Source organism: Gambusia affinis, linkage group LG20, assembly GCF_019740435.1.
Source record: "Gambusia affinis linkage group LG20, SWU_Gaff_1.0, whole genome shotgun sequence".
Taxonomy (NCBI): Eukaryota; Metazoa; Chordata; class Actinopteri; order Cyprinodontiformes; family Poeciliidae; genus Gambusia; species Gambusia affinis.
The window spans coordinates 16,304,633-16,322,685 of record NC_057887.1 but is presented as its reverse complement, the minus strand read 5'-3'; the positions used below and the strand labels follow the sequence as shown (position 1 = coordinate 16,322,685).

Here is an 18,053-nt window from a genome sequence, read left to right as displayed (position 1 = left end):
AACTTTAGTTTTTTCTTTGATTAAGAAATTCTTGTGAATGTATATGAAAAATTCTAAAATTAACAACAGTATTATAATTTATGTATTCTGCTGCTCATTTAATTATTTCTTTGTTTTTTGTACTGCAATAAAGCAAGTCGTTAATCACAGTGGTCTAAAGCTGACATTAAGAAAATAGGTCAGTGTTTTAATTTTAGAACAGAGCCACCTGTCTATGTCAGTACTAACATGGCTGTGGTAAAGCCTCAACAGTTTAGAAATACATTTTTTATCCTCAGGGAATCTAGAGAATAAATCATCAGAAGTGGAAGTTTCTGGAGTAGTACTTTAGTGGATATATATTTAATATTTGTGTACACAGAATTCATCAACATGCAGGATAAAAGCAGTGCAGTTTCTTGTGTCACTGCTTCTTTAAAAGAACTGCAGAAGGTTTTGTATGGAGGTAAGAGATTTGGGAACCATGTGGATGAAGTTTGGCCAAACCTCTATATTGGGGACATGTAAGTGTTAACTTCCACAATATTCGTTTCTCATCCAGTCCCGTGCCAAATATTATAACTGCTTGCTTTCTCCTCAGGTCAGTTGCCAACGACCGCTACAGTCTGTGGAAGCTGGGAATTACTCATGTTGTGAATGCAGCTCATGGGAGGACGTACTGTCAGGGAAGTCATGACTTTTATGGAGCCACAGTGGAATATTATGGAGTCCCTGCCGATGACTCACCGAGTTTTGACCTTTCTCGCTATTTCTTGCCAACTGCTGAGTATATTCACAACTCACTCAACACGAATGGGGGTAAATACCTGTCAAGTTGCCTCAGTTTCATTATTTAAGAGAATAACAATAATGTCCTCCGCTTTAATTTATTTTCTTCTACTGTAGCTCGGGTGTTAGTGCACTGTGCAGTCGGAGTGAGCAGGTCTGCCTCGCTGGTGTTGGCTTACCTCATGATCTACCATTCTTACACCCTGCTGGAAGCCATCAATAAGGTCAAAGAGTGCAGGTGGATTTTCCCAAACAGGGGTTTCCTAAAGCAGCTGTTTGCTTTGGATCTGAAACTACACAATACTCCTGCTAATGGAACTTAAGACATTAGATTTCTTCAGGATGAGTGATGCTGTGTGTATCTGCCAGCAGAGGTAGACACAAAGCTGGCCAGGGGCAGAAGAAAAAACTAAGTTGCTGCAGGGTGCCTCCAGGCCAGCAGGGGTCCCCCAAGAGCTCCTCAATTCTCATGCAGATGTTTGATATTTGTTTATCAAGAGTAAGCGTTCTGTGTCATTTGTCCTAATGATTTCAAAATTGGCAAACTGGTAATCTACATTATTATTTTCATTTTAGAAATGAATTCCTTTAAGATTTACATGCATTCAAAAACTTGCAAGTTGTCATCACACAACAGACAAACTTCATGATGAGTTCAGTTATTTCTGCAATTATCCCCATGCTGGAGTCACAGCAGTTGTAAATGAATCTAACAAGTAATTACAGGTTGTAATTTCTGGAACACACAACTAATTAAACTCGCTCCCTCTTGCTTGACTCCACTGAGTCTGCTTGAAACACAGAACAACAGAACAAATATGTTGGTCAGTGAAATACTCTGCAGGCTATGTCTGCCTTTCTGTCTGTTGTCATTTACATGGGCTTTCTGAAACGCTCACCTCTAACGGACTACTGATGAGGAGAAAAGCTGTGCTGTCTGTTGTTTCCAAGTCAGTCACATCAGGGAAGTGACTCAGAATCATCAATGCTCTTCACCTGAGTAGTGCAGAAAATGAAGCAACAAGAGGGGCCACCAGGATTTGATCAACTCAAAAAAATAAAACCTCTATACGAGGAGATGAGAGAAGCCTGCACCCGAAACTACCACCCTCTCCAGGAGACTGGCATTGAGGAGAATGGTTGCCTCAAAAGCAAGGCTTATATTCAAGCAAAGACGAAAGGCAAGCATGTCTTCAATTATTTTCTTTCATACCTCCAGCTATGGATACACCTGAGACTTCTTTGTTTATGAGGAGAAAACAGCACTAGAAAAGGTCTCAGTTATGACTCGTTAACAAGGCTTATAAAAACGTCATTGCTAGGCACAGGCTACAAATAGTTAGAGGACAAAAGGCAATGCCCTTGCTCCTAGACCTCCTCAAGGCAGCATCTGTTGACTTCACTTCAGCTCACTACTTTGTCCAATACCTAGATACCTGCAATGTCTTCCTTTGCTCCACCATCCACACAACAGTGACACAGGAAAGTGAAGGACAGCAGTGGACGCTGAACAAAGGACATTCAAAGTCCTCTTTTCATCAAAGATTATCTAAGTTCTTTGACATACTCAGGTGCAAGGGAGGAGTAGATGCAAATCAAGATCTCCACAAAATCCAGAAGCTGTATTGAACATTTTTCTATCGCTTCTTTGAGACAGCAATCGTGAACATCTTCCTTATCTGCTTTTGGCTTCAAAGAGCTCTGCTCAGCTGACTATTCATTCATGTGACTCTCTTCTATAGGAATATCGCAAACTTTTAATGAGGTCAGTAACATGAGCGCTAAACTAAATTAATTCTACAGTTGAAATTATGTGGTAGGAACATTTCAACCAGGGTCAGATCAGTCAAGATATTTATTGATTCAAAAATATTTTATCACATTTTATACACACTTAGCTTGTGTTATTTTCCTCAAAAGATTTAGATTTTAGCGTGCTATCACTGAAGGGGGAAGATTTCATGTTGAATGGGAAATTTTTTGCTGAATTGTTGCTTTATTACCTAAAGGTAGTGAATTTGTGTGATGGTGTCCGTCATTAAGCAACTTCTCTACTTCCATCCACGGTCTTTGAATGTAGCTCATTATGATTTTCTCTCCTGAGTTCAGGGAGCTTAATTTAAGGAATTTTACCATTCAGCAAGTACAAAGAAAAGCATTTGAGTTGTCACCTGTTTGCTGGTTTAGACCAAATAAGTTAGGCCTCATAATGCTGTCAGTAGATGGTGGTATAGGCTTTATTAAGCTCAGCTGTGACAGAAAATCAAAGTTTGTCAAGAAAGAAAACTAGAAATTTTATTGCTTTAGTTTAAAGATTGTGAATCTAATGGCATAATAATGGCAATATAGTGACTATTTATTGCAAATTAAGCCAAAAAAATTAACAACCCAATGAAAGGTTTTTTCTATTGTGCTTTATAAATAATAAATCACAAGAATTAACCTGTGTAATTTCTCATTATGTCCTACTTCTCTAAATACAAAAAAAGCTATTTCAAAGAGCTCAAATTTTATGACTTTCTTAAAAATATGTTTTGAATGTCAAAATAAACTTTAGTCATCATTCACAAACAATGTTTGTGGATTTTTTTGATTTATCATTTGCAACCCCTTAAATGCCAAATTTAGTGAATAAAATATACATTTTTTTATTTTTTTGTTCAAGGTTATGAAAAAAAATGTAATAGAACTCAGGACAGTTACATTTTAGTAAAGTTGACCAAAAAACAAAACACAAAACGGATGGTAATGTTGAATAATTATCTCATTCTGTTTCGTACTCTTTGGTAGTCTATCCAGAACTGTTTCCATCTGTCAGAATAAAAACAAAAATCTGAAGCAAATGGCAACATTTGCTCCTTAAGGCTTGTGAATCTCATTGCTAATAATTTATTTCTGATAAATCCTGTTTTTGCAAGGCAGCTCAGGTACAATGTTGTTCTAAGAAACACAATTTACAAAACATATTAGTGGTGGGAACTGTCACATAACAAATATGGAACAAAAACCTGTCTTTAAATAATTCGTCGATTACCTTCAGGTTAAAAATTACCCACAGACATTTTTTTGACCAGCACTAGCACTGAACACGTTCCATCAACATTTATGATCCAACAAAAAGAAAATTAGGGCATTTAATGGAGCTACAGTGATGAAATAAAGTTTGCTTTCACTCACTCTGACAGCTTGAATGAGTTTAACCTGTAACCTGATAAGAGTTAAACATGACAAGCACATGTAGGCTTGTGTTTCACGTTTTTAAACCCAATTTGCTGCGATGTTTGCACGGCAGCATTTAACAAGCCACAGGACGCAAAGTGATTCTGTTCAATAAATGCTGAGTTATATACAATATAAGCGGTGCTCTTTAACAGTTTGAACATAATTATGCCCAATTATCACTGCTTTATAGAATGATTCATCACTGAGCGAGGCTGATTAAATCAAAGTCTCATGGCGGTGTGTGAAAAGCAGAGTCCCTGCTGCAGCATGTGTTGTTCTGCCCTCTGCACGGGTAAGACTACACGCTGGGTTAAGCACCAAATTGGGTAACTGTCCAGCGACAGCACCTGCTGGAAATGATCATCCCGAGCTGGAGAGAGACTGGGACTGCTTTGATAACAACAAACATTTTGGCCGGCAATCGATCCAAGACTGGACCTTTGGACTTAAAATGCCAACTGTGAAAGACAAGGCAAAAGAATATCCAACTGTGAAGGACCTGCAGAAGGTTTTGGACGCTTGTAAGCTACACCTCCACCAAATCGATGAAGTATGGCCAAATATATACATAGGAAATGTGTAAGTTGTATTTCATTACATTTTTTTTTATATAGGATGGCACTGCATCTATACAGGTGCTTTTAGAAAATTTGAATATCATTAAAATTTGTTTCAGTAACTGAAAAAGTGAAATTCATGTCTTATCTAGCTTCATTACACAATGAGTAACATTTCCAAAGTATTTATTTCCACTTATGTTGATGATTCTACTATAAAGCTAACAAAAATGGAAAATTATGTCTCAAATATTAGAATGAAGCAAAGTTCCAATAAAATAAAGTCATTCAGACTTATATATGTCACGACATACTAGCTCCCCTAAATAAATGACTCAAACCAATCAACTGCTTTGGAATATATTAAAATGAAATAGAATCTCATAAGATTAAACTGTTTATATTTCTGTGTATAAAAATTGGGCCTGTTAGCATTGTAAACTGCTATGAGATGATGTTTGTTGTGAATTCAGTGTCTTTATTTATTTCTTTTATACAGAAATAAATAAAGAGACTGAATTGATTAGCTGAGCCATGTTATGCTAGTGTTGGTCCAATGTGTGTGATCAAGTCTAATGTCAGCTTGGCCATCTAGCAGGAAATCTTTCAGCACTTTATGCTTCACTCTGCTGACAAGCTTAATGGAGATGCTGCTTTTATTTTCCAGCAGGACTTTGGCACCTGCCCACACTCCTAAAAGTGCCAATATTTGATTTAGTGACCATATAGTATCTCTGTTCTCGACTGGTCAGCAAACTGGTCTGAGCTGTATTTCATAGAAAAGTAGTGGAGTATTGTTAGGAGAAAAATGAGAGACTCTAAAACAAATGGTATAAAGTTGCCTATGGAGAATCTATGGAGTTTAGTTCAAGTGGTTAAGTGCTGAGTATATATACTATACAGTTAAGATAGTTTTCAGTAAGCAGTGTCATTTCTGCATTAAGTCCTTTTTTTTTATTAGTGTGATATTATATATTATTTATCTACCAAACTAAATTTAGGATTTTCATCAACTCTCGTACATAACTGTACATTGTACCAACTGTACATTTGATAAGGCTCTTCAAATCCCTAAGCACATGTGCAACATTTTCTGTAGCACTTTTTCATCCCACTAAACTTTCCATTAAGACGTTTAGATACCACACTGTTTGTACAGCCAGTTTCTTTAGGTATTACATTTTATTGCTTACCCTCCTTGTGAAGGGTGTCAGTCATTTCCCACTGGACACTTGTCAACTCCTCCTCACAACTTTGCATTTCATAGTGACTATGTAGCATTTCGCTATTAAAAAATAATTTTTATTGGCCCTATGGAATATTCCTTTTTTTTCAGAAGCTGAACTTAAGGGTTTCATTAGCTGTTAACAGCATTATCAAAATTAACAGAAACAAACACTTGAAATATATCCATCCGTGCAATGTAGAGTAGAATACGAGTTTCAGATTAATCACTATGACAAATACATTTTTCAATGATATTCTAATTTACTAACATCCAGCCATCCTATTTTTTGAACCTCTACCACAGTTTGTCATTCTGACAGAAAACCATTGTGCTGTGATGCATAGCTTTCAGCAACGTCTTGAACTTCTCTCTGTCTCTGTGTCTTGCTAGGGCAGTAGCCCAAAACAAGGCTGTCCTGCTGAATTTAGGCATAACTCATGTGTTAAATGCTGCTCACTCCAAGCAAGGCAGCCCAGGGAACCAGAGCTTTTATGGCAACGACTTTGTGTATTTTGGCATTCCAGCAGATGACTCAACTCACTTTGATCTGGACGAATACTTCCAGCCCGCTGCGGATTTCATTCATAAAGCTCTGAAGTCACCTGGAGGTAAGAACATTCAACAAACTTGATCCAGAATGAACAGAAGGGAAAGAAGCTTCCCCTTTTTTAATACCTACACATAAAATCATTCGTTTCATTCTGTAAATTTTTAATAGAGTTAACCATCCGAAGAAAAACGTCTCACATCTTGCTGCTCTTTCAATGTCACCTGGCACCACAATGTAACAGAGCTTGTACTACTATGCAAATGTATGTTCACCCCGTAATAATAAGACTCTCACCTTGCTGAATTTAAGTATGCAATAGCTTCTTTCAAAGAAACAAGGAGGGGATGAGTTGGGATTAAAGAGAGTTGGAACTGTCTGCAAAAGAACTTCAAATTAACAAAGATGATGAATTGTCGACTATTTTTAGCTCACCAGCAGAAAAAAGAAAGCAAAAAGAAAGGCCACAGTGTGAGACGGGCAGTCATGTATGATATTAATAAGTCTGAGGCCTCACTAATCCTTCCCTCACACTTCTTTGTCTTGTTCTTCAGGGAAGGTTTTGGTGCACTGCATCATGGGAATGAGCCGCTCGTCGACTTTGGTGCTAGCCTACCTCATGATCTACCATCACCTCCCGCTCAAACATGCCCTGCAGAAGGTGGTCCAGAAAAGAGCCATCTATCCCAACAGGAATTTCCTGGCTTTGCTGCTGGATCTAGATCTTCAGCTGACAAGGAAAAAGAAAACCTGCCACATATTGTAGACTTTTTTTGGCTTTTCTGCGTTTAATTATGCGTCAAGACGTCCAGCAGTCTGTTGATCCAGCAGTCTGGACTGTGAGTTTTCTTCACAAAAAATGCTTTTGGCTCAGCAGGTCACAGATTTTTGGGGATATTCAGGTGACAGTATGTTAGCATTTTAAGCTGCAAAGAGAATCTGTGTACACATTTGTGCTTCCAAAAGTCTCATTCATCAGTTAAGTGTGGGTCTTCCAGACCCACGCTTAACTTTTTCACTCAAGAATTCAGATGCTTCCAAAAATCTAAATTTCACTAAATTTCCCTCTGTAATAGACCTGCAGAGCAATAGTACAATATCAGTACAGCTGTACTTGTAAGGGGCTGGGACATTTTTACTTCTCATGTTGTGAAGTATTTTCATGAATTATTGAGATAAATTGTCAGAAAAAAAACTGGTCCAAATGTTTTGAGGTTGAGAACACAGTTTTGTTCAACCAAAACTACAAAGGTGCAAAATAACAAACGCCCATCTTTGGAGGTTTAAGGGTTTTCTACCTCTCTTTTCTGAGGTTTTTCATGTGCTGTCTTGTAATTTTGAAGTTTTTACAACTGTGTATGCTTTTTTGTCAAATATGAAGTTATTGATTAACTTTTGAGCAGATTTGTTTTGTTCAGTTTCAGCAACAGGTTTTGACTTATATATTGCAAAAAAAAAACAAAAAACAAACCCCACAGCACAATGTTGTTGTTCCCACCATGAAAATATGGTAAAAAGTTATGTTACGATTTCTCTTGTTCCCCTGGAAACTATATTAGGTCATGATCTTTAGTTGGGGATGTTGGATTATCGCAGTCTAAATAAAAGACAGAAACAAAACACTAAACCTTAAGCAGGCAATCTTTAAGTGAAATCATTGACTATAACTAGTTACAATTATTGATATTTGTAGGCAAGCATTTGTAATAAAACATGGCGATAATTGTCACAAAATACAAAAATCTAATATATTGTAATTGATATTGATATTTTCTACTTTAATTGCAATCACGGCATTCATGCTTTGATGTCCATTTTCTTTAGTTTATGAACATTTGATGAAGAAAATGTTTGTGTTTCGATTTGGGATGAAATCTAAAAAGTCCAAAGGTTTTGTTGGCTAGTGAGGCTAAAATGTAGAAGACAAGCAGTGACTCATATTTCAATCTTTCTTGTAAGAGCAAAAAAGACCATATGAATCATAACCATGTTGAACAAGCATTGTTTACTTAAGCTTCTTCGTCTCTAAATAAGAGAGAATAATTCAGCAACATCTGTCCAACACATCACAGCGTGAATTTCCTTTGTTGTATTTATCATAGCAGTTGAGTTGACCACTGCTGTGCATCAAAAGGCATCAGTTCCTTTGACGGTCTATGAACTCATCTGTAAGGATGTGAGTTGCAAAAAAAGGTATGAACAAAGACTTTATAGTGACGATTTCCAAATGTTACGTGTTTTTTTTTTCTAGAAAGCACCAGCACAATTCAAAACAATACTTGTTAAAATTAAATACAAATGCCATTAAGAGCTTGGATAAGCAGATATCAAGTAACAGTGAATAATGAAGTTTTTATTTTATTTTGTCAAGACATTTCTTTCTATACATATAAAAATTTGCGAGAAAAAAATGAATAAATGCTAAAAAAAAAAAATACATCCATTGGTTCAATGTGGTATTTTCATGTTTTGAGTAAGGCAAGAAAGTGTTCAGGAGGTAAATACAGTCATCATTAAATGATACAAAGCTAAAAACAACCCCCCAAAAAAAACAAAAAAAACAAACTAGACTAGTCCTGATCAAACAGCGTGGGGTTGATTAAAATACATAGAAGGATGGAAGATTGACAGAAAAGCTCGAGCACGGGAGCACAGATCTAATTTTCCTCACTATTAAAAAAAGCAGCGTTCTATCCTTGTTCCTGCACTGGCAGCTCGGGTAACCTTTAAGGAATGTAGAGGATGACGCCAGAATTATTTTGGGCCGTGATTCAGATGTTAAAATTAGCAAAAAAGGTTGCAGGGTAGATCACCAAGGAGAACACATAGACAGTTGTGCTCTCGACCTAGATGTAGTTCTTGTGTAGCGAGACCATGAAAAGCGGCGATTTCAGCCAAGGCAAGTGTCTGCTAACAATCTGCTCTTCTAAATTTACTGCACATATGGTGTGTTGGGAAATATCTGAGTATGTATTGTGTGGTGTAGATCTCCTCTCCATTAAGACTCTTTTCTTTCCTGTCCACTTTAGCTGACCAGGTAAAACTTATAATTTAGGAAAAATTTTATCTTAGTGTAGGATAAAGCATCTTTCTCAAAACATTAAGCTAATCTCTTCAAATGAATAGTTTTCTGACATTCCAGATTGTTGCAGCATTTTGTTTAAATGAAAGTGATCTGCAGCTCCACTGGACTCTGTTACATGAAACAAAGACATACACAATACGTCTTCAGACTGTACAGAGAAGGTAAAGGTAATTTTATTTATGTAGCACATTTTCAGCAACAAGGCAATACAAAGCGCTTTACAAGAATACAAAGGAAATACAAACAAAACAACAAACCAAAGGAAAAAGCAAAAGAAGAAAAAGCTAATAATGTTGTTCCAACGTAAATAAACTAGATACTCCTATTCAGGGTTGGTAGGTAAGTATAAGTAAGCATCTTCTGGTCTAATTCCGTTTCTGGTTGGAGTCTAAAAAGTAATTGCAAAGGTAGTTTTTAGCATTTTAAGTTCTAATCCCTGTCCTGGGTTGCTAAATAAGTGTAAGTAAGTAAGTATCCTCTGGACTTTTGAGTTGCTAGATAAGTACAGTACAGACCAAAAGTTTGGACACACCTTCTAATTGAGCTCAATTAGAAGGTGTGTCCAAAATTTTGGTCTGTACTGTATATTCTCTGGACTTTCTAAGTAATTCATGTTTCATGTCAAATTTCTTAATATGACACTTTTGTCACCATGTGAAAGCATTTTATATTAGAAATACCTTTTGGAATGAGCAAAACATCCCAACACAGTTTGAGTCAAGATGAAAATTGTGGACAAAATTTCCCATCGGTGAAACTCTGGCATCAGAGACAAAGATATTTAACTCTTTGCGGCGTGGTGTCACATGACTCACATCTTACATAAAAATTCACTCCTGATTGGCTATCTCTGCTTCATGGGTTTGTTTAACAAGAAAACTCTGAGAGACAAATATTTTTTTAAGGATTATTTACATTTGAATTTTCAGAGGAACCATTCGTACATTTATTATGTTCTTAGAGCCCATAGAGAGACTACTGTTCTTTCACTGTGTGCATAACGGACTACTAAAGATGAATATGTCCAGCACCGATACAGTACTTCCTAACAGGTTTTCAAACTTTCTTCTTTTAAATAATTTGCCTATGAATCCAGATGAGCCACATCTGAAAGGCTAAAGTAGGTAGAGCAATTCTTAAAATCACCAAGAAAAGGGCCTGAGGTGGCAAAAAAAAGAAGCCATTTTTATTTGCCTTCCGTGTTAACTGCAGGCACTTTCCCATAGAAAGTATCTTTAATTACACAAAAGTGGAGCAGGAAGGACAGCTTAGCCTGAGGGGGGTAGGCTGAGAAAGCAGAGCTGAAGCTCAACATATGCACCAGGGAAATCAGTTCTCTGCCCCTGACTGTGGGAGGGAGGGAAAAGGCTGCACTGCTAGATCAATGAGGAGAAAGAAGAGCCTGCAGGTACTTCTGGGTTTATGTTGTATAAAGATGCACTTCAACCTGCCTTCAATCCTGAAACACTCGTGGAGCATGCACTGGGTCATCTGCAGCTTCTTCTCGCATTCATCTCCTTTAAGTGACACTTAGGCAATCAGCAGCGATGGATCCAGCCATCATGATGTGCACCTCCATATGCTACAGCAGCTCAGTGAAAGGTCACTGGAACAGATTTGGTCTCAATGACTCATTACTGTGGACAAAAACATCAGAACCACAGCATGTCCCCCCACTCACGAGAAAGCCTGCAAGTAAGAAGTGGAGCTTTCGGTAGTGGATGCACATCAGTTGTACGCTCTCAGCCTTAAGCACAGTCACACACAAGGCTAAGCTGATGCTAATGTATACAGCATGTAGCGTAGAAGTCTCTCTAAAGCCTGGCATATAAATTGTAAAGGCACAGGTTAGATCTGAATACAGGAAATGAAAATCAGTTTACAGACCTTGAATACAAACTTTCTGTTTCTCTGGAGATAAATAAATTTACCAAGAGCTGCTGAATTATAAATAAAATAAAGAGAGCGGCATAAGGTCAACTTATAATTATGTGATCTTGTGCTTCTGTGCCAGTTTGGAGAGCATTTATTGGAGTAATTGTGGTCTATATTTAAAAGCTAAATATAAATACGTATAATGGATGTTCTACTTACAGGCCCTTTCTATAACCCTGCATTTCCTTTATCCCTTTATAAGATGATGCCCTCATTTGAATTGTATGATGTGTTTTTAATTAAATCATTTAGCATTTTAGGATAAAGCATATCGTGTCAAAAGCTGGAAAAACATGGGTGTCTCAAAGGAGAAATTGGAAACAATATGCAAATCTATTGCTACTTTCAGTTACTAATGTTTCATTTCAAGTAAATTTATGTTTATCGTGACAATCAGCAAGAAATACCACAATAGGACACAAGTAATTATAATTACAGTCAGTTAACAATTAGTCCTGATAGAAATCAAATATAATGCAATTAAATAGTGCTAATAAAATGCAAGCTTCACAGCACAGCTACCTGGTACAGGAAGATAGAAAAGAAGCAATTTAAAACTCCATATGTGGAAGTTGCTGTGCGTTACTGAGGGTATTATTGCAATTTTATGCATCAATGTTTATTCAAATATGTTTTTGTGGTGCCTTATGTGGGATATGAATGTTTTTCCAGGTTTGTTTAAGTTTTGAGAGATAATGAAAGCGTGTGGCATTGTCCTTTTCTAACCTAACTGCTTCAAACTTCTCATGAAATTTATCCCTGAGCTGTCTGATGTTTTTATCGGTGCTGATGCTTCTTTTTAATTACTAATCTTGTCCAACAAAACCCTCAGGCCTAACAGAACATCTGGATTCATACAGAGATTAAACTACACAGGTGGACTCTTGTTAGTGTACAGGTGGCTTGGTCTATCTCAGTGTTTCCCAATTCCAGTCCTCAGGGGCCCCCTGCTCTGCATGTTTTAGATGTGCCTCTATACCAGAACAGCTGATTCAAATGATTGCATGACATCTTCTCCAGCCACCAAGTACTGCAGGAGCCTGTTAATCACCCAAAGATTCAATACAGGTGTGTGGCAGAAGGGAAACACCTAAAACATGCAGGAAGGGGGGCCCCGAGGCCTGGAATTGGGAAACATTGGTCTATCTGTCCAAAGACAATATGGTTTTAATGTGACAAATGTGAACAGGTTCATGGTATCATATTTCAAACCATTATTGAGGCCCCCGCCTCATTGTTTGAAGCGCCTTTGTACTTCCTTTTAGCTTAAGTTGTACCTTAACATATTTAAACAGGATAGTGGGTTTGTGGAGCTTTCTTAGATAAATGAAAAATGTTATTTAATACAGAGAAAAGCTTGACCAGAGTCACCTGACATCCATTCCCTCAAGAACTATACCCCCTGCAGGCCTACTCTGTAATTCTTGCATGCTTCTCAGCAGTCATTGTTGAAAAGGTGATTACCAGTTCTGTTCTTGGCAATAGAGTGAAGGTAGCACAAGATATGCCCAGAGGCCTTGGCAGCATGGCGAGCCCTGAGGTGCAAGCGGGCAGCTACGAGACCCCCACAGCTTCTGAACTACACAGATTGATGTGGACAAAGAAAGGGGGGAACAACCGTATGGATGAAGTTTACCCCCGGATCTATATAGGAGACATGTGAGAATTAACCACCTGTTTGATTTGCATTTGTTATGAATGGTGTAACAATGAATCCAGTAAAATCATTCACAGAATAAGTCAGAGCATTTATTTCCAGATATGTTCATTTATTATTTTGTGGCATTTGTGGCTTTTACTTGAAGTGTTCAGACAGGAAAGGGTCAGAGAGAGAAGAGGTCATACAAGCTGCAAAGGTCATGAGGTTGCAAGCCGAACCCCAGACAGCTGCAAGAACTTTGCATAAGGGGCCCTTGCTCTCCTGTCAAGTCATGAGTCACCTCAGAGCTTCCAGAATGCTGCCAAATAAATGGTTTCCAAGCTTTGAAAGCCTCTTTACTGCTTTTGTAACAAAATATTGTCAACCAGCCCAAAGAGAAGTCAACTCAGATTGTGTTTATTTCACAAGGATGAGTGCTTGAGATAAAAACTCAATGCTAAATACTGGGCAGCATTCACGCAGACATAAGATCTGAAAAAAAAAAAAAAAAATATATATATATATATATATATATATATATATATATATATATATATATATATATATATATATATGGAATGCACTGATGTGCTTGCGTATCATTTTTTTCCCCCAATGTCAGTGAATTATGACTGCACAAGTTTCTCCATATGATCAATCCATGTTTTATCACCAGTCAATTTTTATAACACTGTCTACAATACATTTACAACATATTTAGTACTAAAAACATCACTTCAGGCTAAGGCTACACATTATGGATAGAAGTTAAAATATTGGTGTACAATCAATATGGAAATGCTTTGTCATTCCTTTGGCTCAAACACAGGAAAAGAAAACAAGTCACACCATTGTTGCCAGTAATAAAATGTATTAAGCATTCCTCTTGCTCAGACTTTAATTGCTCGTTATTATCAACACAGACTGAATGGTTTTGTTCACTTCCTGCCCTGCCATTGTCAAACTACTACCAAAGGCAGATTAAAACTGAAAAACAGCGCAGAAAATTGACATCATCATTCACAACTCCTCCTTCAGTTCACCATTCGGCTAAAATTCATCCAGGAAAATTGAGCTCAATGGGACAAATCCCACATGGACCACTGAAGGGAGATGAGAATAAAGCAGAATTGCACAGAAAAGCAATGGGCAGGCAAGTAAAAATGTGAAAGCTTAACTGCAAACAGGCAGGGGTCCATTGCATTACTGCAAAAAGGATCTCTGTTAATGAGATAAACAATCTGTTTGTTGTTTATGGAAACATATGACTCATGCGACATCAACTCTAAATGAAAGTAGAAGAAGAAAATAAATGGCTCTTCAATCAAAATTTCACTGCAACAAGAAGTTTTTATATTGTGAGACCTTTTTACACCCCTTTCTTTCATATTTAACGTAAGAAGAGCTGGTTTATTTATCCTTTAGTCTGATAAAATGCAAACTGTTACTGTACAGTTAGCATTTTCCATTTTTACATCCATTTTTTTTTTTTTGCCTAAGGTATGCAGCAAAGGACAAGAGGACACTCCAGGCTCACCACATCACCCATGTCCTCAATGCCGCTGATGGAAAATTCAACGTGAACACGGGACCAAGCTTTTACAGAGACACCGCCATCACTTATCATGGAGTGGAAGCTTTTGACATGCCGTCCTTTGACTTGAGTCCCTTCTTTTACCCAGCGGCCAGTTTTATCAAGAATGCTCTGAGTCTGCCCACAGGTGAGGAGGCTCTCTTGGCACTGAAGGTGTTTCTCATCATTATCCACATGTTAACTTTGGGAAGGCGAGGCAGATTGTTGGAACATTTGTCAGTCAATTCCCACTACAGCAACCCCCAGTTGTGTTACTCATTAAAATGCAAATCAAACACTAAACATAATATCAAGCTAATATCTTCCCCCACGGTAATCTTCTCATGGGCTCAGACCTTTGTCGGGGAAATTAGTTTTAAATGGATTGCCCTGGTAATTTGTAAGCTAGACTTTTATTGGACATGGAAATTACACAATTATGTTTGTGGCCTGCGTCTGCATGGCCTGTTATGCAAAGTGAAGTCGGTATCTGACATGACAGTAATAAGATGAGGCCTCCTTCTTCACATGCCGGCTGATCAGGGGGCTCCAGTGTGTGGCGGGGCCTGCGGTAATCCCTGGCAGAAATACACAGAAGCCAAGACAGTTCAATTACTCGCTCCTCTGCTCCCTAATCCTCGGGCCTGATAAGAAACCCGGGATTAACGTGTGTAGAAACATTTGTTGCAACATTGTTGAAAACTTTTACTTTGGAGTTAGAAGTGCTCTCTTTTCTGTGATGTTCATGGTTTTTAATCCACAGAGGAGTAACAAATTGGACATTTAGAATGATGTCTGACACAATAATCCCTTGATTGCGTGGTTGTAAATGCAGAAATAAAGCTTGTAGGGAATGCCACAACAAGAAGATAATCCACTGGGTGTGTGTTTCTTTGATTCTGATTGTCCACAGGTAAGGTTTTTGTCCACTGCGCAATGGGACTCAGCCGTTCCTCCACCTTGGTTCTGGCCTATTTAATGATCCACGAGAACATGACTCTGGTGGACGCCATCAAAGCTGTCAGTGCCAACAGGAATGTTTCACCCAACGAGGGATTCCTGGAGCAGCTCCGACGTCTGGACAAAAAGCTGCACTGTCATTAGACAGCTGAACCATCAGGGTGGATTTAATTAAGCTTAATTATATTGCGGCCTCTTGCTGATATGAAGCTGCTATAACAACAAACCCTATGTAAATCATGTTGTTGTATTGTCTTTGTAAAATATATTTTATCTGTGTTACAAATAAAAGCTAATAATAGCTTAAAATGTTATGATCTCGGACAAGAACATGTAGCCACTACAAACTGAGTGGCAGTTGGTGTTTGATTCAAAATCATTCAGAGGAACAAAAACAAGCGAGCAGAAATATAACCCATAAAACTTTGCAAGGGATAAAAAAATGTTTGACTAATTTGAAAGAAAACTGACTGAAAATCAAAATACATTTATGGATGGATGGCTGTCCCCATGAGATGTATTTTATCAAATGTTAAAAATATAATACTAATTCTATAATAATAATAATAATAATAATAATAATAATAATAATAATAATAATAATAATAATAATAATAATAATAAATTCCTTATATATTTTAGAATGACATTTCAAGAGGACAAAGCAATTAGCAGCCTAAGTGTGAAGCCAACTAAAGCAAGAGTTGCAGAAATCTTTAAATCCTGCAGTGGTTCATTTTACACTTGCGAGTTCTCTGTCAACTCAAATTCAGAGAACAACTTGGCCAATAAAGGGCATATTTCATCATATGTTGTTGCCAGAAACCGTAGGATTGTTGAGAGTCCTAGCATAAATATTTCACAACAAGGCTGTAAATCATTTTTCCAAAGCAGATACGTGAATTTCAACAAACATTTCTGTAAAAGTGAGGATTTTTACATGCAGGTGTGAATCAACTGCATTACAACAGATGAAGTGTTGACAGGTCATCAGAAAATGCAAAGTGCCACCCATCTGACCTGTCTTTACAAAATAGATTCTAACATGGCCGCAAGTTGGACGGCAAAAGACTGGTGAGAACCAGCTGATGTGGGATCTAAGGTCCCTCAGTGGCTCAGGTCCACCGTCAACCCAACTCATGCACTTCATCAAAGAGGTGAAGGACAATTTATGATACAATTCAAAAGATTGTAACCTATGCCTGAGTTGAGCAAAGTAGAAGGAGGATAGTAGAGTCCAGCAGTCATCGTACAAATTGGTTGTCTGACCTACAGGGGCAAAAAGACTAACTGAACCATCTAGAAGCAAATTAGCGCCACAGTTCTCCTCAGGACAGCTTACATTCAACCTTATAGTTTACCTCACCTATCTTTGTTTTTTTTAGTGGAACGTTGCCCCAAATTACTTGCAAAAGAATATGCGTATTCTTATTAATTATTGGGTTTATCTAAAACATTCAAATGAAAATGCAGTTTGGGAAGCTGAAACATTTTGGCACAACGCTATGTGACACTATTGGCTAGAATTTGCAAAGCAGCCAATCAGGGAACAGCACTCATTTTCCTTGGCACTGATTGGCTGTACCCCAAAGAGTGGGGTTAAGGAAAACTGTGGGTGTTGGCTTCTGCAGTAGCGCCAAAACGGTTCCCATTGTGCTTATTAATGCATATTAAGATATAATTCATGTCTGAACTTATAAAACAGGTAATTATACACATTTTCAGATTCGGGCCTCATCAAGTATTTGTAATTTTTTGTGGTTTTTTGTTCATAAATCCTGAAATTACTAGGGTCTTCTATAAATGATTAGAGTTCCTGTGAAAATGCTAAGAAGCTCCAACTTATTGACTTGGAGTTGAAAGTGGAAAACGAGTTGCCCAGTGGGCCATACTTAGTAAGCAAAGCTAGCTGAAGCAAATGCAAGGTTAAGGCAGTCATTGCTGGCAGTCATTAACCTATTACCAGAAATTTGATTGTTATTTCAACAGGGAAGGATTGAAGCTTCCTAACCAAAACTGTTAATTAGATGCATTGATTTTTATTGCAGTGACAGCCAGGATAGTGAGTATTTCTATTTTTCCCAAAGGTGCTGTAGCCTTGGGAAAGTGTTGTGAAAGAAAACAGGTCAAGGGGGCAAATTCCTCCTGATCCACCAAGAACAGAGTTTCTCTATTCAAAACACTTCTTGCCAAAGCAGTTTGAAACTTTTTTATAAAGAATCTTGGCCTCAAAGAAAGGAAAACCACAAGGCTGAGCAGCCAAGAATGGACACCAAGTACAACAAATATATGAACCAATTATTTTTCTGTCAGAACCACACGAGTGCTTAATTGCAGGTATGTAATTACAACAAAACTAAATAAATTTTAGTATTTTAACTTTGACAGAGCGTGACTATTGTGACAGGTGGTGTCCTCAGAATATTTTTTAACAGCTACAGTACAGTACTGCAATGGTTAAGACATTACAAGAAAAATGTGGACTGATTATGCGCAGATAGGTGTGACTTTCAGCTCCTTCCATTCACTGAAGTTATGT

At 37.6% G+C, this 18,053-nt stretch overlaps 3 protein-coding genes across 3 annotated transcripts; all 3 read left to right on the top strand.

Moving 5' to 3' along the window:
- Positions 1-245: 245 nt before the first annotated feature.
- LOC122823299 (dual specificity protein phosphatase 13-like) lies at positions 246-3,835 on the top strand. The gene is made up of 3 exons (XM_044102765.1): positions 246-503; positions 581-798; positions 886-3,835. The coding sequence occupies exons 1-3, from the start codon at positions 373-375 to the stop codon at positions 1,089-1,091; spliced, it is 555 nt and encodes a 184-aa protein (XP_043958700.1). The 5' UTR covers positions 246-372; the 3' UTR covers positions 1,092-3,835.
- A 487-nt stretch (positions 3,836-4,322) lies between these two features.
- Positions 4,323-7,719, top strand: LOC122823298 (dual specificity protein phosphatase 13-like). Its single transcript, XM_044102764.1, has 3 exons — positions 4,323-4,569; positions 6,166-6,383; positions 6,877-7,719. The coding sequence occupies exons 1-3, from the start codon at positions 4,442-4,444 to the stop codon at positions 7,086-7,088; spliced, it is 558 nt and encodes a 185-aa protein (XP_043958699.1). The 5' UTR covers positions 4,323-4,441; the 3' UTR covers positions 7,089-7,719.
- A 1,419-nt stretch (positions 7,720-9,138) lies between these two features.
- On the top strand, positions 9,139-15,957 carry LOC122823297 (dual specificity phosphatase 29-like). Its single transcript, XM_044102763.1, has 4 exons — positions 9,139-9,221; positions 12,828-13,001; positions 14,482-14,702; positions 15,468-15,957. Exons 2-4 carry the CDS (start codon positions 12,847-12,849, stop codon positions 15,656-15,658), a joined length of 567 nt encoding a protein of 188 aa, XP_043958698.1. The 5' UTR covers positions 9,139-9,221; positions 12,828-12,846; the 3' UTR covers positions 15,659-15,957.
- Positions 15,958-18,053: the final 2,096 nt, after the last annotated feature.